Here is a 26,197-nt window from a genome sequence, read left to right as displayed (position 1 = left end):
GATATGTAGTGATTGGTTGTTTTTGACACATGTTGTGTATATAAACCTGCTGTATACTAGTTTTCATTGACAACAGACAGCTAAGCTTGATAAAGGGGTGGTTACCCTGAAACGTCGCATTATGACAGCTGTCCATCTACAATAAAGAGCATATATTTACTTATCTGATGGTGCCGGTACGTTCTTTCCAATACGTATGAAGAACCAGAGTGTGGCTGGCTCTACCGTGGCACATCAAAGGAAATACATGAGGAGTGCTTCACCATTTCTACAAATCAATTGTCTTACCCACAATGCAACCTGCTTCAATCACTCGACATCCAAATTTATACAACCTTTTTATTCATACTATGCATATTCAGCCATATCAGAAGTAAAGCTTTGCTTTAGCAGCCTTTTATACATTTTTCAACACATTTATAAGTTCAGCTACAACAGTGACACATAAAACAAATGGGAAGACTTGAACAAATAATGGATAAAAACATGCAGAACAATTATTTCTAGCTCTGTGCTGCCATTTTGGTGTAGCCGTGTTTTAATTTAAAGTTTTTAGTCCCAGAAAAATAATATATCCATTTTAGAGTACAATAGTTGTTTTATCTCCACAGCAAACTGAAGTTGAAGCAGTAATTATGTTGAGCAGAGAATGGTCTGCCCCACCAGATAAGGGTTCCTATTGGATATCACCTCTTCAGGTGGAAAACAATATGGCTGACGTTTGGTTAGGAAACTGGTTATAATGCGTTGTGCAGGCTTTGTGTTTTCACAGTCCAGGGTGCTGTAGAAGTCTTAATATTCAAAAGAAATTAAATATTTTGGTCCAGTACTTAAAAATTATAGAGGTATTAAATGTCCCTCGCCCATAGAAGAAAAAGTCCCTCAGAAGGGTTTAGAGAAAGGTTTCCATTTTAACATGATCTTTCCATAAAATGTCAGAAAACGGTAATAAGTGAAAGACTGCAGACATTATACACGCAAGGTCCATATTCACAAGCTTTCAACAGGGGTCACCGATGCAGGTGTGGAGGACCGAGAGGTGGCACTGGATGACCTCTCCATGGCAGGGCTGAGCAGTGAAGCGTCTGAGGTTTTTGGAAGCAGAGCACGGACAGGGGTTAGGGCCTTAGTTGGGCCATGTAGGTTCTGGCCACAGATCCGGTGATGCTTCTCCCAGTCTTTGTGTTGGCAAAACGACCCACAGTATCGAGCAATGTTACATCCGCTGCAGGTCTCGCTTGCTTTGCGTCCACAGTTCCAACAAGTCTGCAAAGACACAAAAGTGGTATTTAATACATTAAAATGCATCACTGGGCCGGCACTAAAAACCTTCAGCACACAGTACCCGGTCGGGTCCACTTTACTGCACAGGCACAAGTCTCCTGCGCAGTAGAGCGGACCCAACTAAGATCTCTGGAACAGGGAAAGGTGATTACACAGCCTGACAAATTATCGGCTGTGCATTCCGTGGGCCAGAGCAAGACCACTGTGGGACACAGGAGGACAGGGAAAGCCTCGAAAGGCTCTAAAGGCTTCCCCCTCCCGAGGTAAGTAGCCCCAGGGTTTGTTTTTATTTTTGTACAGAGTCTCTTTAAGTCAAACACATTTTCAGTAGATAAATATATGTTCACAGATCTGTGTATCAGTCCTGAAAGTGGGAGAAATGAGGAAGATAGAGGGACAGAGAGATTTGGTTCCAAAAGGAAGGACTGTCCCTCTAAAAAAAGGAACAGTTGGGAGCCATGATAAAATGTAGAGTGCAACTATACATTTGCTGGTCTTTGTAGTCCAGCAACAAGAATCTGCATGGCTTCTTAACACCAACTTGACGCTGCAGATCATAGGAGCTAAGTATGGGAGAGGAAAGTAGGTATATTAGGGAGGAGTGAGTGCAGCCTCTCCATCTGTTCCCCTAGGAGAGGCTGCCAGAAAACATAGAAGCCAGATTCAGATAAGGAGCCATTTTTTATATGCACTGTAATGGATTTATTTGAAAATTTGCATTTCTATTGATCAAAAAGCTGTGAGCAATGATGAATAACCTCTAAATAGCAGAGTTCAATTTTCAGACTGCATGCCGTTTACAATGAACCAAAACCAATGACTAGCTGAGTCTAATGGACTACGGAATCGGATGAAAATCTGTGCTGCCAAGCGCATGCCTGACTGACAAAATTGGTTGGATATGCACATACTGCAAGATTTTGGAACGTCGTGGTCGGTCGGCTGTACGGCGGTAATGGGATGAAACACCCGACGCTGTAGCCGTAATGTGTAATGTGTGCATTTATACATAACCTGTCTCATGTCCATCATCTGAATTCCCGCTCTTCTGCTAGCCCCAAACACGCTGCCGGTGTGAGGGTGTAATATGGTACGCCAGCAGCGTGTATGAGGCTATGGAAGAGCGAAGGATGCAGAAGAAAGATGAGCACCGCGATATGGGGCAGGTTATGTATAAATGCTCACATTACATGTACATTGGGGTAACAGCGGCTGGCTTGGCCAATTCCGAAGAGATTTCATGCTGAAATTGATAGAGAATCGGCCTGCGGTGTATGTGCAGCCGACTAATCGAATCTAAATAAAAGATCTGAGACATATTTTGGTCTCAGTCAAATCTGCCCATCATCGCTGGATGTAGAACTACCTTCAATAGATTTCAAGATGAAAAAAATACTAAGAATTCATACTTGCACATGTTTATTGGGCTGTAGGAAGCCCCAGGTAAGTATCGATTCTTACTATTTTTTCATCTCTAAAGCCACATACACACATCAGACCATAGTCTTTTGAAAATGAAAGATCACAGACCAATTTTACCCCCTTCCATGTAGTATGAGAGCCATACCTACACAGTCTATTCTATGGAGCTGAACTCCCCATCAGAAAAAAATCTTTGCAAGATGCTGCACACACAGATTGTGTATAGACACAAAAGATCAGTATCTGCAAAAGATCTGTTCCTGCCAAAGATCCGTTCCTGCAAAATGCATTCATAGTCTATGATATCTGCAGATCCTCATACACACCTTGTTTAACTGATATTCATCTGCAGATCAGACAATCATATGCAGATCTGAAAATCCATCCTGGTGGATCTGAACCCAGATGAATGTCTGTTAAACAAGGTGTGTATGATGATCTGCAGATCTCATAGACTATGAATGCATTTTGCAGGAACAGATCTTTTGCAGATACTGATCTTTTGAATGTCTACAGCATCTTGCAAAGATTTTTATCTGATGGGGAGTTCAGCTCCATAGAATAGACTGTGTAGGTATGGCTCTCATACTACACGGAAGGGGGTAAAATTGATCTGTGATCTTTCATTTTCCAAAGACTATGGTCTGATGTGTGTATGAGCCGTAAGTCTCTTTAAGGCCCAGTTTCCACTGGAGTGCTGCATCAGTCTCTGAGACAAATTTGTATATCAACCTCGTGCTTGCCAATGCAGATTTGAACAACATGTCTAAAAAAAAAAAAAAAACCCAAAGTTAACAAATGCATTTTTCTTCACTGCATAGGAATCGTAAGCAGCCTATTGCTTTCAATACAAAAAAAAAATCATTAACCCTTTACTCTTAAACCCAACAATGAATTCTAGGTCTCTGTGAATGTTTTAACACAAAAAGATAGACCGTGAACTAGTCCTTATCACAATGAGATATTTTAAAAGCATAACCACCCTGAGCAAAAATAAAAGCAAATAAAATTGCATCTTGATATCAGAATTTACCATTTCAGAGAATAGGTGTAGCACAAGTTTTTTTATTTTTGAATGGGAAATAGTTAGGAATACGCAGCCTTCTAGGCTGGTGCAGAAGGTGGTATTTGGGCCTTATGGAGAGAGTAGGTGGACTCCTACCTCAGTGGACTCTTCCTGCTCATTCACTACAAGGAAGGCATCCTCAGCTGCTCTCCTCTTGGCGTCTGCAATAGTTTGCTCCATCCTGGCCCTCTCTGATGCGATCATTTCAAAGGCTTTCTGCTCCGCCTCTGATACGGCCTTCTGTACCTCAGACATGGCTTGTCTCTTCACCTCATTCACAGCCTCCTCTGTGAGGGATAGAGAGAAAGACATTACAGCTTGTATCAGCAGCTCTCCACTTACGTACACTTAACTACAATGTTTTCCAATTTATTGTATACTTTTACTACAATGTTTTTCAAGCTATTTTATTCATACCACGAAGACCAAAACAAATTATTCAGTTTTCAAAGCTGTATGAATGTGCAGAAGATATAGCTGAACTCCAGGTAAACAAACATCCACCATTTAACAAAGTTATGCGGTCCTTAAAAACATAATAATGTATGCACCAGTACCGGTCTGAATCGGTTTTCTAGTCCACCTTCAGAAAGGCGAGTATCTGGTTTTTATTATTGGTCTTGCCTTGGTCTAAGAAAAGGGAAGCCTCTGGATCTTCCAGAGGCTCCCCATGTTCCTGCAGGCCACTTGTAAATCACAACCACACTCCTCTTCATGCACCCGCGTGGGTACAGGTTAGTCTGCACAGTAGCACAGAGATGCTCATGAATGAGTGGCTTTGGCTTACTGCACATGTGCGACCATACTCCATATGAGTGCAGTCACACTGCACCTGCTTAATAGGAGCGGGGCCACATAACCTATCTGACAGGCTCTTCTCAGATATGTTGCTTGGATCCACATGCACCAACAATGGGGGCCAGGAGAATGTGGGAAGGCTTCCCTATTCTTAAGTATCTGTTTTCAGTTTTTATTCGATATTTCTTTGCCTTGAGTACACTTTAGTGAACCAATCCAGGTTCACTTTAAACAGCCAACAAGTGGTAGGCTGCTGTCTCTTTTCTGTACCTGGAGTTACTTATATGAAATATGGACATCCTTAAAAGGAATCTGCCTTACATTTTCAAGTATCATTTCCATAGGCAAAACACCAGTCAACAAATTTAGCTCACAAACTGACACCAATACCGTTTGACAAAAGTACTTTCCATTCTTCAATGAAGTCAGTATAGACATCAACGGGGCAGAAATTAATTTTTTCTTCAAGGTCATAATATAGTTGGCCGTGAATATTTAATTCACAGATTTGTAATTTTAGGTAGTCTCCACAGTATAGTGATATTGGACATTTTATATGGCATCAACACCATATTTATCTTTAGTCCCTAGGTGTCTCTACATAATCATATGGTCAGCTGTTCAGCCTATAGTACTGTATGTCAATGTGGCTTACACCTAAACGATAGCTCACATCCCCATACCTGCTTTCCTCCAGATCTCATCGGGTACATAGCTTCCTCCTGTCCTGCTACCAAAATCTCTCTGGAGATCTGCAAAAGAAAGAGGTGGTCTAAGACCAAGACACCACACTCCATGCAGCAAGGTACTTTGGACATTAAGCCAGCTAAGCCTTCTGAGTTATTGACCCACAGCTAAGATTCAGTAATGGACAATCTTGTGATTTTCCTGTCAGTTTTGAAAGGTCCCACTAGATCAACCTGGAATGTAATCCCTACAAGCTCGATCCTAGGTGATCAAAGGTCTAGCTTGGTATTCAAGTAACATTAATATGGTGGCCAGATCATCACATAATCTGAGTTATCCTGATTGAGGACTTTTCTGAGAACATCTGCATTTAACTCCAAACTGACCATAAAGCGCTATACTGTGGGATGGTGTTCTGCAGAACTGAAACTAAAGGAGACCACACTATCCTTATTCATATAAGGTGAGGCATGAGTTGTATACATCAAAATATAGACAATCATTAAAGAGGAACTCCAGTGAACATTTTACTGTTGGCAGGCGATGTAGCTGCTGCATGGTTTTTGGCAGTTGGAAACAGCTGTAAACAGCTTTAGGAGGCGTGGCTACAGCAGAGAAGTCATTAAGTGTGGACCGCATTAAAAACCACTGCCATATGACATGGCCGACTGGTGTGGGAGAAGAGGGATTGCATAGAAAAGAAAGAAGGTAGTCAGTAAGGATCTGGTCACCAGAGATCCATTGCAATGTTAAATTTAGTTTTTGCAGTAGAACTTTCTAAATATGTTTGCAATATAATTTGACAGCAATGCTATGAAATGCCATTCCTTCACTAGACAAATGCAATACCTAGCTGGAGGTGCTTAAAAGTCCTAATAGTCTAGGTGACAAAATGTTCCAGCACTCTGCACTTTGTTATTCAAACCAGAGTAACCCTCAGGGGAGAAAAACATATTTTATTATTATTTATTTATACAACTGACAACCATATTAGTAAAAGGTGAAAATATTTTTGCCCGGAGTTCAGCTTTCATCACGCTCATGACTGCTACCTGAATCTGTATTGTTGGGACTGTGCTGTCTGCTTAGGTGCTCGCTTCCTTTGCGGAGGTCCGAGGACTCATTGAACCGCCTCTTCCAGTAATGGAGCTCCTCTCTGTCCACTTCCTGGCATCTACGCAGCACTGCCATCGAGCGCCTGGTCTTCTCTACCATCTCCATTATACAGTTTAAGGCCTGCAGAAAAGTAGGGAGTAAGGTAATGTACTTTACAAACACTAGAGGGCACTGCATGACTAAGTATATACTGTATTTGAATGGAGTCTCCAAGAATTTATCTGCTAATGGCTTGGTGCATTACTCTTTGGCAGCAGTGCAACTGGCTTTCCAGCTAAAATTCTGAAAAAAAAAAAAAAAGTTTTTTGAAGACCCCTTTAACTTCTCCAAACCCCCCTCCCCCAAGTTCGCTTGAGGTACTCTTCTATAGAGAGGGAAGGCTCTAGATCCTATAGAGCCTTCCCAGTCCTCTCTCTATGCCCTCGCAGAGAGGACACATGCACAGTACGGACCTGCTAGTCTTCGGCAGTACCCATGTCTCCGGATGTACTCCCTGAGTCTTTGGAAGGACTCCAGAAGGCATATTCGACCAGTTGTTCGAATAAACTTTCACAACGGAAATAGTGGTGAACTGAAGGCACAGAGAGAGGACTAAGAAGGCTCTATTGGAAGGTGGTGCTTATTGGGTAGATCGTGATTTACTGGTAAATCAAAGGACTTCTGGGTAGATCCCATACTGCCCACCAGAGATGGGCTTCTGAGTAATTCTGAGTAGCAAGCTACTCGAAAATTGAAATGCTATTGAATACTTGAATAAGCTGTGACGGGGGGTTAACTTACCCAGAATTCTGTGCAATCGTCTGCGCTCCACTCACATCATAGGAGCACTGTGAGCCGCATTCCACGACTCACTACCGCGCTTCCTCCTTCCGGCTTGAAGGAGGAAGCGCGGTAGTGAGTCATACAACACAGCTCACTGTTCTCCTATGCTGCGTAATGGAGTGCAGACTTCTGGGAAAGTTAACCCCCTGTCACAGCTGATTAATCAGAGATTCACTAGCATTTCAGTTTCGCGTAACTTGCTTTAAAAGGTGAGTACACAGCTGACTGACCAGCCACATTCTACATCAAGACACCGATTTGGCCAGAGGAACTGAAGTTTTTCCTAGCTAGTGTCATCGGATAAGTAAGCACAACATCCTCTTACATGGTCCAGATGCTTCCACTCCTCTGCCCATTCCCGCTCAGTCAGCCTGTGGTCCACAAGTTCTTCCTGGTAGCCGTTGGTTAAGTTACCGTTAATACCTGAAATCAGACAAATTAGACCTGTTAGCTGGTTTACAACCCAATCAAATTAGTTCAACTACTCTTACCAGAAGCAAACCAGTTCCCCAATTGCATACATAGGAATCAGCTACCAGGAGATTTGGGCGCAGGGTAAAGCCAAGAAACAGCTCACTCTGCTCCTGCAGCAGCGCTAATTACTATTCCCCCTAAAGGACCCCATGGATAGTGGCGAAAGACGTAATTCGGCTTCCAGCTACTGCTTACTGTTGGAACACAAATTACTCTAAAAACATTGTAATACCTCTTTTGAGAGCCCCAAAATTACTCACTGAGCGCCATTATAGCCATAATTCCTATTGTGGCGCCAGCTGCATCCAAATCTCCTGCACGTTTTTTTACAGCACTTGCCCAATTTAAACTTGCCTCAAGTAGACACTTTTAATAGTTTGAATCCTTAAAGAGAACCCGAGGTGGGATTTAATGATGTTAGTGGGGCACAGAGGCTGGTTGTGCACACTAACACCAGCCTCTGTTGCCCCATGGTGTGCCTCCACGACCCCCCTGCGCGCCGCTATCCCCTCCGCAGTGCTAGCGACACACAGCGTGTCACCAGCACAATGTTTACCTATGTCATATTTGTCAGCGCCGCTCCCCCGCCTCCTCTGTATCGGCGCTACCCGCCCGCATCCCTTCCCTCCCGCTGATTGGAGGGAAGTGACGCGGGCGGGTAGCGCCGATACAGAGGAGGCGGGGGAGCGGCGCTAACAAACAGGCATAGGTAAACATTGTGCTGGCGACACGCTGTGTGTCGCTAGCACTGCGGGGGGTATAGCGGCGCGCAGGGGGGTCCTGGAGGCACACCATGGGGCAACAGAGGCTTGTGTTCGTGTGCACAACCAGCCTCTGTGCCCCACTAACATAATTAAATCCCACCTCGGGTTCTCTTTAAGGCTATTCACACTATGTGCGTTGCTGTTAGTTATGACACACCACACAGTGTCAGATAATGCATGGTAACATGAAAGTCCTTAAACTTTCATGTTAGTGTTCACAGTACAGTGTGTGTTTCCCAGTGCGTTGCCTTGTAACATGGTTGGTAACAGCTTAGTGAACGAAAATGCATATGTCGAGGCCACCGTTAAAAGCGAGATGGAGGAGCACACATTCAAGAAAGAATATCAGCGTGCCCAAGCCTCAGATCCTAGTACCAACAGGACCTCTTCAATTCAAAAGCACAAAAAGGCTGGCACCGCAAAAATAAAATTCAGCTCTTTATTGAAAGGTCATTAAAATGACATAGTAGTCAGGTGAGTAGTCAAAAATAGGCTAAAGCAGCGACAGCCCGCTGTTTTGAGCTGGAAAGCTTTTTCAAGCCATTCAGCCATCGCCATCTGTGTTATGCACTGCAAAATTCACAATGAGCATTTTCCTTAAATCTTCATCTGTGAAGTCTTATCTCCTGCTATGTTTTCTATTATGTCAGAGGCCTTATTGAGACTGTCCTCACCCAAATAGTATTAGGTAGCCAGAGATGCCTCCAGCATTAGGAACTTCTCTTCCCCATGCAGAGTGGCAAGCAGAGTGGAAAGGTAGCTCACCTATCCACGCTCCAGCAATGCCATCTTCCTTGCCCCTCCAGTGTCCTTGTCTTAAGGGTCTCCTACTCAGACATCTCTTTTCCCAATACACCAGCAGTGGCGTCCCTCCCACCTACCCGATCGCCGCCGGCGCGCTTGCCCATAAGGGAATCCCGTTCTGAACGGGATTTCGCAATGGCGACGAATGGAGGGACGTCATCGACGTCGTGATGTCACATGGAGTCCTGATCCACCCCATAGCGCAGCCTGGCTGCGATTGGCCAGGCTGCGCAAGGGGAATGCGGGGGGGGGGGGCTGGATCGCGGCGGATAGCGGCGCATCGGCGGCGATCAGGTAAGACACGCAGCTAGCAAAGTGCTAGCTGCGGGTTTTAAAAAAAAAAAAAAAATAGCCAAATCGGCCCACTAGGCCCACTGAGAAATCCTCCACGGCGGCATACCCAGAGCTCAGCTCGGGATTACCGCCAAGGAAGTTAATGGCAGGGTTCTCAAACTTTGCACAGTTGGTCACTGAATGACTGGGATTAATATTCAGAAAACTGGGTGGAACCTACAAAAGCCAATCAAAATTCACCTATTGATTTTCAAGAGGCATATTTAACTGCTGCCATTCTTGCACGGTTAATGGCACAAGCCTTAAACCTGGTACAGTTGGTCATTGGGTGGCTGAGGTTCAAATTCAGAAAAGGTGGGTGGAGCCACAAACACCCAATCAGATTTGTTTCATTTCAATGCAAATTATTGATGCCAAAGACCGCAAAGCTCACAAACTTTGTCATTGAGTAATTGTGTGTTAGGGTTAGAAAAAGTAGGTGCAGCCAAACCCGGGCAACACCTAGCCATCAGCTAGTTTAAAATAATGTTTGCAAAAATGAAGGCGATGTACACATTTTGTCTGACAGTTGGGGTGGGTTGTTGGTTTTGGATTTTTACACTTTAGCATCTATCTACATACCTCCCACAACATGGTGGCGTTCTCTGACATCTCTGTGTTCCCCACCAAGCTTGCATAGTGGATCACGGTACATCTGTGATCCTGGGATATCATCCAAAGTGTAGTGCTGTAGAGGAGGCGGTGTGGGGTGGAACTGGTTAGTGGGGTTCAGAAGAGGCAAGGAAAGGGCTGGACTGTGGCGGGGGGCGGGGCTAATTGTGCACACCCTCTTCACGGGTGGCTCCGGGGGCAGAGGGGGCTCCCTTTCAAATCCATTATCTTCTCTCCTATAAAAAAAAAAAATACACTTCCATGAGCACAGCATTCAGTAATACAACGTATGAGTTAAGGCAATTATCGATAATGCAGTAATGATATTCAAAGGAAGTGAAACCGTGCCCGCCAAAGACAAAATCTGTTGCCAACAGTGCTGATGTACGTTGATATCCATATTCCCACCACCTTATGGTCCCATCACCTCACCCCACTCCTATGCTGGGAATACACCATACGTTTTTTTGGGTAGATAGGGGGGGGGGGGGAATTGGGGGTTTGGGCATCCAGGAGGGCTGCTTTATAGCAGCTCTCCAACCACTCAAATTGCTTCAATGTTGTCATACATCCATGGTTGCACAAATGAACTTCCCTTTGTTATGTTAGATCTAAACCACTGTCATACTTATAAAAGAAAGAACTATTATCTGCCTATACTATGTACTTTTAAAGGGAAGGTTCAGGCGGGGTTAAAAAAAAATAAAAAAAAATCCAAATCCACTTACCTGGGGCTTCCTCCAGCCCGTGGCAGCCAGGCTGTGCCCTCGGCGCCGCTCCACGGGCTCCCGGTGGTCTTCGGTGGCAAGCCCGACCTGGCCAGGCCAGCTGCCAGGTTGGGCTTCTTCTGCGCTCCACAATGTGTGTCATTGGTGCGCGCTGACATCATCCGACATCCTCCAGGCTGTACTGCGCAGGTGCAGTAGTTCTGCGCCTGCGCAGTACAGCCCGGAGGACGTCGGATGACGTCAGCGCGCACCAATGACACACATTGTGGAGCGCAGAAGAAGCCCGACCTGGCAGCCGGCCTGGCCAGGTCGGGCTCGCCACCAGGAGCCTGCGGAGCGGCGCCGAGGGCACAGCCTGGCTGCCACGGGCTGGAGGAAGCCCCAGGTAAGTGAATTTGGATATTTATTTATTTTTAAGCGCTGCCTGAACCTTCCCTTTAAATGGCAATATGCATACCTAGAATACATTGAAAGAATGGTTAAAAACTACATTAAGACATCATACTGTAATATGACATATCAGCAGCAATGGTCATTTGACATTAATACTTTTTTTTCCCCCCTACAATAAAGTTTTATTATGGTAATAACGGACCACTATCACAAACTAAATTCGAACATTTAACCCATTAGCAACTTAACTTTTTTTTTTTATTATTTTTTTTTTTTTTTATCTCGTTTGAGATAAATGCACTGCGTTTTACCCCAGTCGGCTGTATTCGTGGAATGCTTTGATCTCTCTCTGCTAGCAGAAAATATAGACACTAAAAGCAGAAGCCCTCTGTTATGGTCTCACACTGCCCCCATTAGCTCTAGGGGCATACATATCAAACTCCGGCCCGCGGGCCAATTCTTGCCCTCCGAGCCATTACATTTGGCCATCAAGTGGTTTCCCCATTTTGCATTATGTTTGGCCCACTCTAGACTAGTCCAAAAATCTGTCAGATCTGTCGGTCTTCCACTACTTACTGTAAGTTACAACGACAAAGGAATAAAGTAATATAAAAGGTTCATTTCTCACAGAATAAAATGCACTTTAAATGTATGCATTTTAAATTTTTAAATATTTGTACAATAGTCGTCCTTTGATAAAAACAAATGTGCTATTCCATCTCTGCAGAGAATCTAGCGCATGTAACCAATAGAAGGTGGAGTTTATTTAGTATTCTGGATAGACAGTTGAGTGAGGACCGATCTGTGTTTTTTTGCAGAACCGGCCGTACAGATCTGGGAAATCGGTCCGTTTTACAGCCAATGTGCTGTAAAACGTCCCTTTTCCCATAGGTTTCCTATTGCGCTGCAAATCCTTCCGTTTCCATTCCGCTGAGCGAAACAGTCCAGGAAATTAGGGCCTGCAACATTTTTTTGTCTGTTCAGCAGAATGGACCATGGAACCATATGGCTAGTGCCATTGGCTAAAGCTAATGTGAACCGAGCCTTCAAGGAAAAAAAAAAAAAAAAAAAAAAAAAACCTGCTGCCGCCCAGTACATTTCCTCGATCACGCTGTATGCAACGCAGGCAGCAGTCACAATGGACAGCACTGCGTTGGTATGCGATTTTACGTACTTTTTGATACCCCTGCGGATCGCCTAGCTGCACAAGTGGAAATGAGACCTAAAAGGTGGCCACACACACACACACAATACAATAAAATTATCCGATTTTACAGCAATACAATAAAAACAATTATATCTCCCGAAAAAAAATCGAAAGCTTTTTTTTCATTCGGATTTCCCGTTTTTTTCGATTTATATCGATCCGGAATGCCAGATAGTTCTCTTCAATTTTTTTAAAGATTGTATGGTGTATGTTAAGATTGTGAATTTATTAATATACATACCCTAGCAATTTTCACAGAGTTTCCAGTTTTATCATAATTGGGGAAAAATTGAACATACGTGTGTGCGGTACATTGGTCAGATCTTTGAAATGTTACAATCAGTCAGAAAAATTAATTGCAATTCTTAAATTGAACAGATATTTAAAAAAATTGTATGGTGTGTGGCCACCTTTAGGGTTGGTTTGCACTGAAAATATGTCTGCTTTCATGCATGCAATTTTTAATGTACACGCTTTATTGTACAAGAAAAAAAAATGCATGCAATAGTGCACTATAAAAATGCTCTCTTAAAATCCATGTATGTAAACTGACCAGTGGGGAAACCTGGAAATTGACTTCCTGGGCAAACCAAGATCGGCAGAAAGCCCATCTGATTGGCCCAATTCCAAGCCTTGTCCAATCTGCATTGTGTGCAGCTTGGAAGCATGCCAATCACAAGCCCAGCTTGGAATCAGGCCAATCACATGCACAGCTTGGAAACAGGCCAATCACACACACTTCCTGATGATTTTGACCTGCCCAGTTCCAAACTGCCTACAATTAGAATTAAATTTGCATGCATGCTGGAATAGCATCTCACTGACTATCTCTATAGCTGTATCATTCTAAAACACAATTCACAGATGACCATAATACAGCACACACACACAGCATACATTGCTCTGCCGTTACCTGTCTGGGCTGTGCCTCTTCCCATTGCCGTTGACCTCCATAAGCAGCTCAGAGGAGTCAGATGGGGAAGCCGTGTTGGTATTGAGCAGGATATGCTCGTGTTGTGCCAAGTACTGAGAGGGCGTTTGCTTGGCAGCACGGGCACAGTGCAGCAGCTCCCTCTGCAGAAGTGGCAAGTTGGCCTGAAAACAAGAGAAGGAACTGCATTAATTTAACCCACTACCTGCCGCATAGAAATAACAGAGAGATCAGAGTGTGGCCGACACACTCACCTTGAGGAACGGAATGACAAAAGGTCGGAGAGGGAAGTTGGTGGCTTCTTGGAGTTTGCAGTGAAACTCCTCTATGGTTACAGTGGAGTTCTGTAAAGCAGAATTGAGAAAAGATTAACATTGAGGATCATTGCAAATTTACTATATGTTTAAGTTTAAGGCTGTGCACAATGGTGCGTTCAAAGCGTATCCTGAGCGGGTATGCCCTGCCCTGTCGCAGTGTCCGGGGGATGTTGACATTACTCAATATTGTGCATCTGGTACACTGCCATTCAGGTCCACTGCTGCTGGGTATAAAGCGGAGAGCCACTATGAACCAGTGAAAATCATCTCTGGTGCTAGGGAGGATTCCCATTGGTCTTTTGCAATCTAATTGGAGACCTATGCTTCTACTGGGACTCTGATGGATATACCGGTGCTTGTGCCCAAACCAAGCAGCGGTTGAGGACTCCAATGGTGGCGAAAGACAGGCAAGTATAGCCGGAAGGGAGGGGAAAACAGCCTAATGAGAACGAACACTGTCAGTTCCCATAGGCTTGCACTGATTCCATGGGCATCTGCGGTCTCCGGAACAATTGTGCCTGAAGCATGCACTCCACTTCTTATCCCATTCCAGGTTTAAGTTGAAAGTGTAAATGGATACTATGTTTAACAAAGGATCAGTTTGCCCATGTACTTCTGCCCCGCTAAATCGTACAGTTTTCAGGCCTAATGTGAACCAGCCCCAATTCCAGTCACCTATTTTATTTTAATTTTTTCTCAGTTCAGGGCTTACCACCAGAGCAAGGACGAGGGTCCGGACCTTCTCTCCAATCTCAGGGGAGATATCATTACCGAACTGCTGCAAAGTGGTGAGGAACCTCTTGAGTTTGCTGAGCTGCCTCACTCCACAGGTGGCTGGGAGCTGCTGATTGGCCAGTGAGGATGAAGAGGAGGAGGAAGGACCATTGCTGGACCGCTGGGGAGGGGATGGTGCTCCATTCAGTGAAGGAGGAGAATGGTTCATGCCATTTAACACTGAGTAAGAAAAAGAAGAGAAAGAAGTCCTTATTAGCCTTTGAAGCAGAGCACTGAAAGTCATCTATACCGGAATAAACACAAATCATCCCAGAAAGAAAACGGTAGCTGGACATAAACAGGCAAGGTTTACACTCCGGGTATTTTTTATTAAGAAGGGACCTTTCACACCGGCTGCGTTCCATTTGGAAAATTGTACATCTTCTCAAAAACAAAAATGCAAGTATAATAAAGTTACAATTGGAATCGTGGGAATGCATTCAGATCTAATGCGCTTTGATTTTCTAAAAAGGCAATCGTAGTTCTGCTGCATTTTTCCTGCATTTCGTTTGAGGCAAACAGTGAAAACTGTTAAAGCAAAAAGCAGAACGCATTGTTGTGAAAGAGCCCTTCTAAGGGAAATGCCTGAGAATATATCTTACAGCACTGATTGACCTCCATTATTGTTGTCTTAAGGTGGCCACACACCATACAATGTTTTAAATATCTGTTCAATTCAAGAATTGAACAATCAGTTTTTCTGACTGATTTGTAACATTTCAAAAATATGACCAATAAACACCTATGTTCAATTTTTCCCCAATTATGATAAAAATGATTGGAAACTCCAAGAAAATTGCTTGGTGTGTGTTAGTTTGTCAATTTATTAATATACACATCTTTACAATCTTTAAAAAATTTGAAGAAAAAATTTCCAGCATTCCGGATCAATAAAAATCGAAAAAAAAAATGGGAAATCCAATCAGATGTCTCAGTCGAATGAAGAAAAAGCTTTCGATTTTTTTCAGGAGATCCGATCACATTTATCGAATTGCCGATAAAAAACGGATCATTTTATTGTGGCCACCTTAACTGTTGGCTTATTTAACAAAGATTTGTCTTATTTACATACCTTATTATATCACTACTTTTCTTTGTTTACATGCTTTAAGGACATTCACACTAGCAATCGCAAAACTCTAGTGCTTTTGAGTGGGTGATATTACTGCGATAAAATCACTGTACACTTGCGATTCCCGAGCGATCGCGGTCAGCACTTTAAGCACTGTATCGTGATCGCTCCAGAATCGCAGAAAAATGCTGCAAGAAGCGCGTTTTGCGATTGCCGCTAATCACGAACCACCTGCGATCGGTGGCAATTGCAGCAGTGAGATCCCTGTCATAAGGTTTGTATTGCGCTAGCGGTTTAAGAAGCGTAAGCGTTTCGGCCACTAATCACCTGAGTGAGAACGGGCCCTAATACATGGTTGAGCTAATCCAGATAGCAGTTTTTACTTTTTTTGTAATCTGTATACAGATGTGCAGCAGGCATTAGATCCCTTGAGAGGGATCAATTGGATGATCAAATCTGCTGATCATCTGCCAATGTATGACCAGCTTAAGCCTGGCTTGCAATTTCAAAGCAAACTGTATGCAGCTTAGACTCTGGGCTAATCAAAAACAATTAAGAATAATAGGTTAAGTTATAATTTAAAAAGGACAATGGGAAATCCTATTGCAATGCAATTATAGTCAGCAGCCCATAGATGTCACTAAAGACTATTACATATATTCCAAAATGGCAGCTTGCTCACTTGCAGGTTACTCCCTTTCAAAACTATAAACCTCAGAAGATATTCTGATTACACTTTGCCATTAAATAAAGGATCAGGATTTAGGAAAAATGTATGCTCACTAGAATTTATAAGCCGGTAGTATTTAGTTGTCAGTGGTGTTGGGAGACACTTGTACTCCCCCTCTTAGATTTCTAAAGATGGCCACTAATGATACCATTTGCCGAACGATCATTTACAATTGATGCTTTGTCTTAAAGTGAACCCGAGGTGAGATTGATATGGAGGCTGCCACATTCATTTCTTTTTAAATAATACCAGTTGCCTGGCAGCCCTGCTGATCTATTTGTCCGCAGTAGTGTCTAAATAACACCAGAAACAAGCATGAAGCTAATCTTGTCAGTTCTGACAATAATGTCAAAACACCTGATCTGTTGCATGCTTGTTCAGGGTCTATGGCTGAAAGTACTAGAGACAGTGGATCAGCAGGACAGCCAGGCAACTGGTATTGCTTAAAAATAAATAAATATGGATGCCTCCATATCACCCTCACCTTGGGTTCACTTAATGATTGGAAAGGATTGTTTGGGACCACTAATGGACAAAAATCTCCTCTCAATCTGATTGGATTGGTTAGGAGCTTTTTGTCTATGAGCGGTCCCATACAATCATTTCTGATTATTCATATGCAGAATCGTTCGTAAATGATTGTTCGGCAAATTGTATGGTTAGTGGCCACCTTTAGCGACCTGTGATGGTGGATGACAAACAACCAATCTCTATTGGAGCAACAATTACTGAAAGTGCCTATGAAGCATAAGGGTGGGCCAGTGCTGCAAGGGAGTCTGGGAAGACAATGAATGTAACAGGTTGCCTGCCTCTCCTATTGCCTGACACGAATATGGATTTTGAGTTGAGTAAAAACCAATCACTTCTCATAATGCTCAGGGTTTAAAATTGTGCTTTTAATCCTCAAAAAACACACACGGAAGGCTAAACCAATCCCACCTCCCACTCTTCACCACTCACTTTTTCAGACTCATTGTGGACCCTTGTACACCCCATGCCATACACACCATGGTGGGTGACTGGCCAAGGCTGACAAGTAGTTTGGTTATTTTCACCTTAGCCCAACTCAATGGTGGAGGTGTGGGACAAATTGCACAATTTTGTAATGTACACAACTCATGACCTGAAATGTGTCTCATTTGCGCTGTCAGATTCCATCTGTGGGTGGAACATTCTGCTGCATAACACATGGACATAAAGCTAAAGTGGAGCTCAGAGGCAATGTCCTGGAAACTGCAGGATTTTAGCTGCAATGCATGAGGTCAGACTCTAAGCTGTTCAGTGCTGCAGAAAGTCAAGACATAAGCAAGAAGCACTGTATCTGCAGCTAAAGTAACATTTATATGTGTGTATTCCTCTTACCTGCTTAGTCACTTACAGCTGCTAAAATGGCCTGGAGGCTGCCGTTTTTAGTGAGCTATCAAAATAGATTGCAAGTGTGGGAGGGAAAAAAATAGGTTTGTATTAATTAACTGTAATGACTAATATAATTAGAACAGCATGGTGGGAAGGTGGTTGGCTCTTGCAGCTTTACAATCATGGCACAACAGGCATGGAGTTTGTATGTAGTCAGTGTTTACAGAGGTTTCTTCCACCTAACAAAAACATACTGGTAGACATCCCCCCAATCAATGCTAGATTGTGGAAGGACCAAAATACTGTGAAGCCCAACGAGGGACAGTAAGTTATAGGAACTGCATACAAATGCACAATATTTACAGAATTTGTATTTATTTTTTTCCCAGTTGTGCTGAAGAGCCCATAGAATGTTGAATTGGATTTGGCATTTCCAATCTAAAGTCTGGAGTGAGAGGGATATGGAGGCTGCCATACAACACCAGTTGGCTGGCATGCTGCTGATCTCTTTGGCTGCAGAAGTGTCTGAATCGCACACCTGAAACAAGCATGCAGCTAATCTGATCAGATTTTTTGTCAGAAACACCTGATCTGCTGCATACTTGTTCAGGGTCGATGGCTAAAAGTATTAGAGGCAGAGGATCAGTTTGTAACGGTCTTCTTTAATTCCTATGATATTATTCCTCAACTCCTCATACTGTAGTAATATGGTGAGGGGGAAAGCAGTTGTAAAATGCATAGCAGCCTGTTATTGGCATTAAAGTGGACCTGAACGCTTGCACAGGACAAAAGGAAAACAGAGAGAACCCTGTATGTATTTAGAGAGTTTAGCCTGTCTAATGCTCCCTCATCTGTGACTAATCACAACTGTAATTTGATCCTTCAGTTGTCAGCTAGCTGCTTCGGCAGCGCAGCTAATTTATATACACAGGATGTTAACCTTAAGGTCTGCTTTCATGAACGCAGGAAGTAAACACACTGCAGATTTATTGCAGGATTGGTATTAGCTGCAACAAAGAAATGTTTTTCTTTAAATGGTCATTATGCTGTTGCTTATCTGTTAGAGCAGAGAGGAAGTTCTGAGTTCAGGTCCGCTTTAAGAAGAAAAATAAATAAATGACTGCCAAATGGCATAAAAAAAACGAGGAGTTTTATGATTTGAAAATGTCTTCACGTCTGACTCATCACATGGTAAGGTTAATGTTGAATCATCCGCAGCACACACAAATGTAATGCCAAACAAAACAGTTTGTGCTCAGGCTATTTTGAAACACAAAACACGGAGTAGGTGTCTACTGTGACTTCAATCTAAACTCCAGGCTAAGATAACCTTGGCTTGGGTTGATTTCAAATCGAAAAACAAAATATCCCTCAGTAACTCATCTAAAGCTGGGTACACACATGACAAAGATCGTTCACTTACGTGACAATCAATCTGCCGATGGATCGAAAGATGTGAATTGTGAAACATTACCGACATCATAGAAACCAGAACGATTACTTAAAGTACTCCTAAACGAACATAAAAACTGAAATAAAGCCTAAAGTGGGCTACATTACATTTTACGGAATGTGCTGCCACTGCTCGTTATCGTCGAGGTCCCTCCTGTCCCCTTCGACGGGATATTTAGTTGAAAGAAACTTTAGAGGCGCAGTTCCGAATCGCTCTAGCACAGTGAAAGCCAAGTGCTCGTTTGCGCAGGCTCAGTCCCGAACTCACACTTGCGCCAATCATTCACTGCTCTGCACCACCCAAAGGATCCTTCAGGCAGCTGCAGAGTTTAAAGGGGGAGGGGGGGCAATAGTACATTCAGTAAAAAGTAATCTAGCAAGCACACCATTGGATTTATTTAACAGTTTTTAACTCAGTTCAGGGGTACTTTGGATGCAATTATAAAAACAAGTTTGTACTATTGTCAGATACTACGTCCGATGTTAACTGGCGATCGTGTACACACACCAAAGATTGATTGTGTATCACTTCCGTTACTCCAGTTTTGGCACATGTCCAGCCATAAAAGAACGATCATTATCTTCTGACATTTGTACACATCAACTATGGCAATGATCATTCCCAGTATTGCATCAGCCAAGACTGATCTCGTTTTGGAAGACATTTGTCTGTGGTTGTTTAGTTTACACATCAATGCATGACAAATTGGTGGGACAATTCATCGTTCAACGTCTGTTTCCAAAGATTTTTTATCTTGCGAGTACGCAGCTTTAGAGATGAAATCACATGATGCCTCTGGCCAGTGGCGTAGCAATAGGGGTTGCAGAGGTAACGACCGCATCGGGGCCCTTGGGCTTGAGGGGCCCCGAGGATCTCTCCCTCAAATGCAGAATTAGCTCTTTATTGCTTCTGTGGTGTAATAATCACTTCTTATTGATGCTTTAAACGTTAGTAGTCATTAACAAACTGTTCCCCATCCCCTTTCTGCAACTCTGACACTGTTGTTGTCCTTGGCATGTTTTGGTTCACCGTGTCAATTGTTATATATAGAGTGCTTGGGGGGCCCAATATAAAATTTTCACTGGGGCCCATAGCTCATTAGCTACGCCACTGCCTCTGGCCACCTTCTCATTTGCCTTCTCTGGTTATGAAGGGGAGAGAGTTTGTGGAAGTGTGACATCACTGGTTTGTGACAAAGACCCATTTGACCCCACAGAGCTGTGGGAGAGGGGTGTGTGGTTGCATGCCAGGCCGGGGGGGGGGGCAGGGGGCACAAGACTGGATGGTCGCACCAGAGCAGCTCTCAAATTCTTAGTAAGAACACGATATGCAGTTATCCCACAATGAAAGGGTTGAGGGGATATATCTTAGAGTAATTTAATCGAGCCCAGACTTTTCAAAGGTCAAGTCCTTTACAGAAACTGATTGATGTTAGTAAAGTACATCAGGTGTCCTTTACTGAAGTTGCATGCCAAGAATTCATTGCTCCATCTGCTCTTCCATGAATAGCTCACAAGAGTGCAGAGGTATGTTTTCATGACCATTATTGGTGATCGATACACAGCAAATAGTTTCAACTTGTTGCAATTTATAGGCAGCATCGCATTAGCCAATCCGTTGCAGTCGCTGCCAATTTGTATTGGCCCAACTGACAAGTTAGGCACAAGTTAGATGGCAGTTACACGTCACAACAAAGTGTGCATCAAGCTGGAAGGTTAGTGTGACATTGACCCAGCTAATGGCCAGGCAGGGGGTGCAAACAGAGAAAAAAAACGACAATTTACCAGAGTAGGAACCTCTTACTGGAGGGGCACACCTTCAATTTTGATTGGCCAAATTTAGCACCTCCATGTAGTATGAGGGGCCAACACATTTCCAATACTATGAGTAGATTGTGTAGGGAAACTCTCATACTACATAGGGGTGGTAAAATTGGTCCGAGACTGGCCAATCAAAATTGAAGGTGTATACAAGGCATATCAGCATACTAGCTTCACACCACATCTGATACGTTTTCTGTACGTTCTAAAGCTACCCATACACTTCTAGATTGTCAACAGATGTGACACATTGAGCAGATTCTGATTGAAAAGGGATCAGAGGGATCGATTCCTACCACACATGGCACATCGATCTCCTATAGACTTACTACCTCGATGTTGCACCGATCAGAGAGGAATCAATGGTTTTGCCACATCGAGTGGAAATCTGTAAGTGTATGGGTACCTTTAGCGTGTGAGCCCTTTCTCAGGAACGTGAAAATTGTTCAATGTGCTCTACGGACGTTCTAAAAAAGGATATAAATAAAACAAGTAGAGAAAGTGCAGTCAGTATACATACGTGAGGAGGGTGGGAATGATACAGGCCTCGGGCCAGTGGGGTTCACGGGTGGCAGAGGTGCCATGGTGGGAGGTGAGGACCTAGAATGGATCTTCATTTCCATAGGGGATCCTGGCATCCTCTTGTCTCCAGTAACTAAACAGAGAAAAGGGGAAGAAAATGAGTTCTGATGCATGATAAACTAACAAAATATATGAAAGTCATTCAGATAGATATATACCTGGTGACCGCAACCTGCTACTCAACACTGAAATACAGCCTAACAATTCTCCTTACAGGGGACTTGAAGTGAGCGTGATAAGGCATTAAACAATACATATTGCATGGCTGTCCTGCTGATCCTCTGCCTCTAATACTTTGATTTGCTGGCTTGTTCGGGGTCTATGGCTAAGAGGTTTCTGACTGAAGTCTGACTGTTAGCTGCATGCTTGTTTCAGGTGTGTGATTCAGACATTACTGCAGTCAAAGATCAGCAGAACCGCCAGGCAACTGGTATTGTTTAAAAAGAAAGAACTATGGCAGCCTCCATCTGCATATCACTTCAGGTTTCTTTTAAAAGGGTTATACTAGTTTAGCATGAAAATCTGTACATGTAGGAATATGAACATCTCTTAAAAATGACCACTGTAGCGAAAAAAATTAAGCAGTTAAAATCTGACAGAACCTACAGGTTTTGGACTAGTCCATGTCCTCAAGGTGAAGTTTTTTGTTTTCAAAAGTATTTCCTTAACAGCAGTTGCTCAGTCTAACTGCCAAAACCGTGTGCAAGTAGCAAGGCTGGCTGGTAGCTTACATACTATTTTGGCAGTTAGGGCCCGTTCAGACTACAAAGTGCGGACCGCAATGCGTACGAACGCACGCCATCCGCGTTCGTATGCGTTGCGTGGCTGATCCCATCACTGAAAAGTGAATGGGACAGCCGCGCGTTTTTGTAAAATCTGCGTGCAGCATGCGTTCCCGGACCGCACAGGTCCGGAACGCATGCTGTGTGAACATCAGACATTGCACTCTATGCAATGTCTGATGTCCTGCGTGTCGGCCCCCCGCACGCGTTTCCAAAACGCATATGGAAACGCGTGCAGTGTGAACGGGCCCTTAGACTTTTCAAAAGCATTCCTTGAACAGCAGTTGCTAAACACTTACGGTATTTTCTGATGCAGATTTTCCCATAGGCATTTCTTGCAGTCAGTTTTTCTGCATCCAATCTGGGTTTAATGGAAAAAGGCCCTAAGACTTAAACACTGAGACCCCCCAACCCCCATGAGGAATGGACTAGACCAAAATCTGTCAGATCTGCCAGATTGTAACTGTTTTACCATTTTTTGACTATAGTGGTCCTTTAAACATATAGGGCCTGATTCACAAAGCGGTGCAAAGTGTTTGCACGCCTGTGAAAAGCCCTTTATCACACCTAAACTCAGTTTAGGCGTGATAAAATGAAACTCGCACGCAAAGTTTGCGCGTGCAGTTTGCGCGATGCACCCATTAAACCCTATGGGCCGCATTTGCTTGCGCAAATCTTTGCACGCGATAAGAGCACAAAGCGGTGCTAACTCAGCGGTGCAAAGGTTATCACGCCTAAAGTCTTTTAGGCGTGATAGCTGAGTTATCACCGCTTTATGAATCAGGCCCATAGTTTCACTATACATTTTGTAACTGAACACCATTGAATACAATCTTTCAGCTTGGCAACCGTGTAGAAGCAATAATAGATAACTAAACAGGGGTAACAGCTGTGTCTCACTGATAGGACCTCATGGTGATCACAAAGCCAGCCACCATAAATTCTCTTCTCAGCCCCGTATAATACACCAACAGTTAGTTGTGAGCTAAACATAAAACATCTTAAAATACCCAAAATACAAAAATGTAATTACTTTATCACGTGATTCATGTTTAGGTCTCTTGACTGATCTCTCCTACCCAGGCAATACAGGGCTCTGAAATGATGCACTGCATTCTGGGGGGGGGGGGGGGGGGGGGCAAAACTGACACTTTTTTTCCCCTGTAGCACCAACTCAGAAAAAGTCCTGTGTGGGTTTTAAGAATAGGGATTCTAAATCATGATAAACTATTCATAACAGTCTCAAGTACACGGATTCAAAAGTTTTCAAATAAGATAGCAGACTGAATACACACATCCAGATTGATGTTCTTCAATATCCTGTGTGGAACTAACTAGATATTGGCCTCAATTCACTAAGATCATGCTGGAGATAATAAGGCAAGAGAAAACTTCCCTCCACACAATAAGAGAGTTATCTTATCTCTTCATTCCTTAAGTTACCTCTTCTGTAGTTAATTTACCTCCTCTGTAGTTAAGTTACCTCCTCTGTAGTTATTTTCACATGCAGTTAATGAACAGCCTGTCTTTAACTCTGTAGTTATTTTAAGGATTAAAGAGTTAACTTAAAGACAGAAGAGTCAACTTTAGGTTTGCCTGAGGTAAAATGTTTCCTGAATACTACATGCCTTATCACCATGGTAACAACTCTAGAAGAGTTATTAAAGACAGGAGGTGTGTGTGTGTGTGTGTGTGTGTGTGTGTGTGTGTGTGTGTGTGTGTGTGTGTGTGTGTGTGTGTGTGTGTGTGTGTGTGTGTGTGTGTGTGTGTGTGTGTGTGTGTGTGTGTGTGTGTGTGTGTGTGTGTGTGTGTGTGTGTGTGTGTGTGTGTGTGTGTGTGTGTGTGTGTGTGTGTGTGTGTGTGTGTGTGTGTGTGTGTGTGTGTGTGTGTGTGTGTGTGTGTGTGTGTTTTGCAAGCAGTGACTTACCATAACGCTACATGTTACAATGCGACACTAACGTCACACTGTGAATGTCCCATAGGCTTATCATTGCAGTGCAGTTAGCTCCGTTATAAGACTTTATAACGCAGAACTGCAATGTCTCACTGTCAGTGTAGCCTCAGTGTCCTTTCTCCTTCCGCCAAACACCAATTTCTGCCATGGGCCCTTAAGCTCCGTCTACACGGAGCGATGTTCCTTATCAATCGAGCCGCTGATGTGGCTCGATTGATAAAATCCGTCAGGTCCGAATTTCCCGCCACCGATTCCCTGCTCGTTCCCCACGAGGGGACAATGGCAGGGAATCGAGCGGAAGATAAGTGGAGCGGCGGCGAGGGCGGATCGAATCCGGCGCACGAGCGGGGATGCGGAAAAGGCGATCCAGCGGCTAATCGAGCCGCCGGATCGCCTCGTGTAGACGAGGCTTTAGACAATGTCAGGTCAGAGGAATGCATTACTAACTTCACTTCTGAGCGTTGTATCTTGTCAATGTTCTCAGCTTATCACAGGCACGGCAGACTAGAGGCAGTCAGTTGAGAGCAGGACTGTGGAGTCTGAGTCGGAGCAATTTTTTGGTACCTTGAGTTTTTTTTCCAACTCCACAGCCCTGGTTGGGAGCGGAGAAATGATATAGTGCCCTTCCACAAACGTGTTTTTTTAAACTTTGATTAGATCATTATACTGTGATTTTTGGGGTACCAAATAGAACAGAAATCTGTTTTGTACCCCATTTGCATCATGCAGTAGGGAAGGGAAGCAAAAGGGATCACATAGCTCCCAACTGTCCTTCTTTTGGAGGGACAGTCCATTTTTGGAAGCCCTGTCCTTCTTTCCTCCTCATTTGTCCTTCTTTCTATGTAAATATATTTCTCTACTAAAAATGTGTTTGATTGACTCTAAACTTTATTCCCATCCTATAAATTTATATATTACTAATTTTGAAATATAAATATGAAGGAAAATAAACCAGGATAGAAAAGACCAGTGTAGTTTGAATTATAAAACAAAATTTTTCTTATGAAATCTTTATGGTATGCGTGACTAGGGGCGTGATGGGGCCGTAATCAAGGGTGTGACAGGGGCGTGGCTTAAGTGTCCCTCTTCCTCATCTCAAAAAGTTGGGCGGTATGGGATCATGTCTAGGAAACCATCCATACAGGTTTACTCTTTTCCATGACAGAAGTAAATTGCAGTCCCAACACCGTTCGTGTCAAGTCCTGAAATGCAAAATAGGTTTTGCACATGCTTTTCAAAAACTATTCCCACTAATGCTGACATCAGCAAGATGGCTGTTTCCATACAAGGGGAAGAGGGGAAAGCCCAAACTAAGCAGGAAACAGAAATCAGATATGGGGAAAAAAACAGGGTCGGACTGAGACACTGAGGGCCCACCAAGAAAGTTTCAGCCTGGGGCAGCAAGCACTGTGGTGGCGATTACGTAAAAATTATATCACGCCAGAGGATATAGGGCACTGCGATTATTATACTAAGTCGTCCACATGCGACTCTATGCTAATGCACTGCGCAGCACTCCTGGCACAGGCGCAGTATGGCCATGCTCGTACACAAAATAGCGCGGCCACAAACTAAAAAAAAGGTCTCGGGCAGTAGCGGTGGGCACGAGAAGCATTCTTAGGTAAGTAACATTTTCTCTATAAGCAACAGCATTATAACCTTTAATGGAAAGCATTACTTTGTTACAGCTTACAGAACTGCTGCAATAAATCTGCAGTGTCTACTTCCCGCTTTCATGGAAGCAGACAAAGGGTTAACATCCTCTGTTTACCCATTAGCTGTGTCTACGGAGGACTCCTAAATTTCTGTCCTGACAGCTGAGAGATCAAATTACACTTGTAATTACAGATGAGGATAATTAGGCTCTTCTCTCTAAAAACACACAGGGTGCATTTCTTTCCGTTTTCATTGTGGCC

General features: G+C 43.5%; 1 protein-coding gene and 1 long non-coding RNA gene across 3 annotated transcripts; one reads left to right on the top strand and one right to left on the bottom strand.

Annotated features, from left to right (window-relative positions):
• Positions 1-337: 337 nt before the first annotated feature.
• Positions 338-21,613, bottom strand: CBFA2T2 (CBFA2/RUNX1 partner transcriptional co-repressor 2). Of its 2 annotated transcripts, XM_068262016.1 has the most exons (10): positions 21,484-21,613; positions 14,471-14,712; positions 13,696-13,785; positions 13,424-13,605; positions 10,153-10,418; positions 7,521-7,618; positions 6,310-6,493; positions 5,254-5,322; positions 3,869-4,059; positions 338-1,266 (listed from the first exon to the last, which is right to left on the bottom strand). In XM_068262016.1, exons 1-10 carry the CDS (start codon positions 21,599-21,601, stop codon positions 991-993), a joined length of 1,716 nt encoding a protein of 571 aa, XP_068118117.1. In that variant the 5' UTR covers positions 21,602-21,613; the 3' UTR covers positions 338-990. The 2 variants fall into 2 exon arrangements, with proteins under 2 accessions (XP_068118117.1, XP_068118118.1); XM_068262017.1 differs by lacking the exon at positions 5,254-5,322.
• LOC137540847 (uncharacterized) lies at positions 5,986-14,814 on the top strand. The gene is made up of 2 exons (XR_011025059.1): positions 5,986-6,515; positions 14,459-14,814. It is a non-coding gene; the product is annotated as an uncharacterized lncRNA (long non-coding RNA).
• Positions 21,614-26,197: the final 4,584 nt, after the last annotated feature.

This window comes from Hyperolius riggenbachi, chromosome 12, assembly GCF_040937935.1.
Source record: "Hyperolius riggenbachi isolate aHypRig1 chromosome 12, aHypRig1.pri, whole genome shotgun sequence".
Lineage (NCBI taxonomy): Eukaryota > Metazoa > Chordata > Amphibia > Anura > Hyperoliidae > Hyperolius > Hyperolius riggenbachi.
This window is presented reverse-complemented; position numbering and strand designations above follow the sequence as displayed.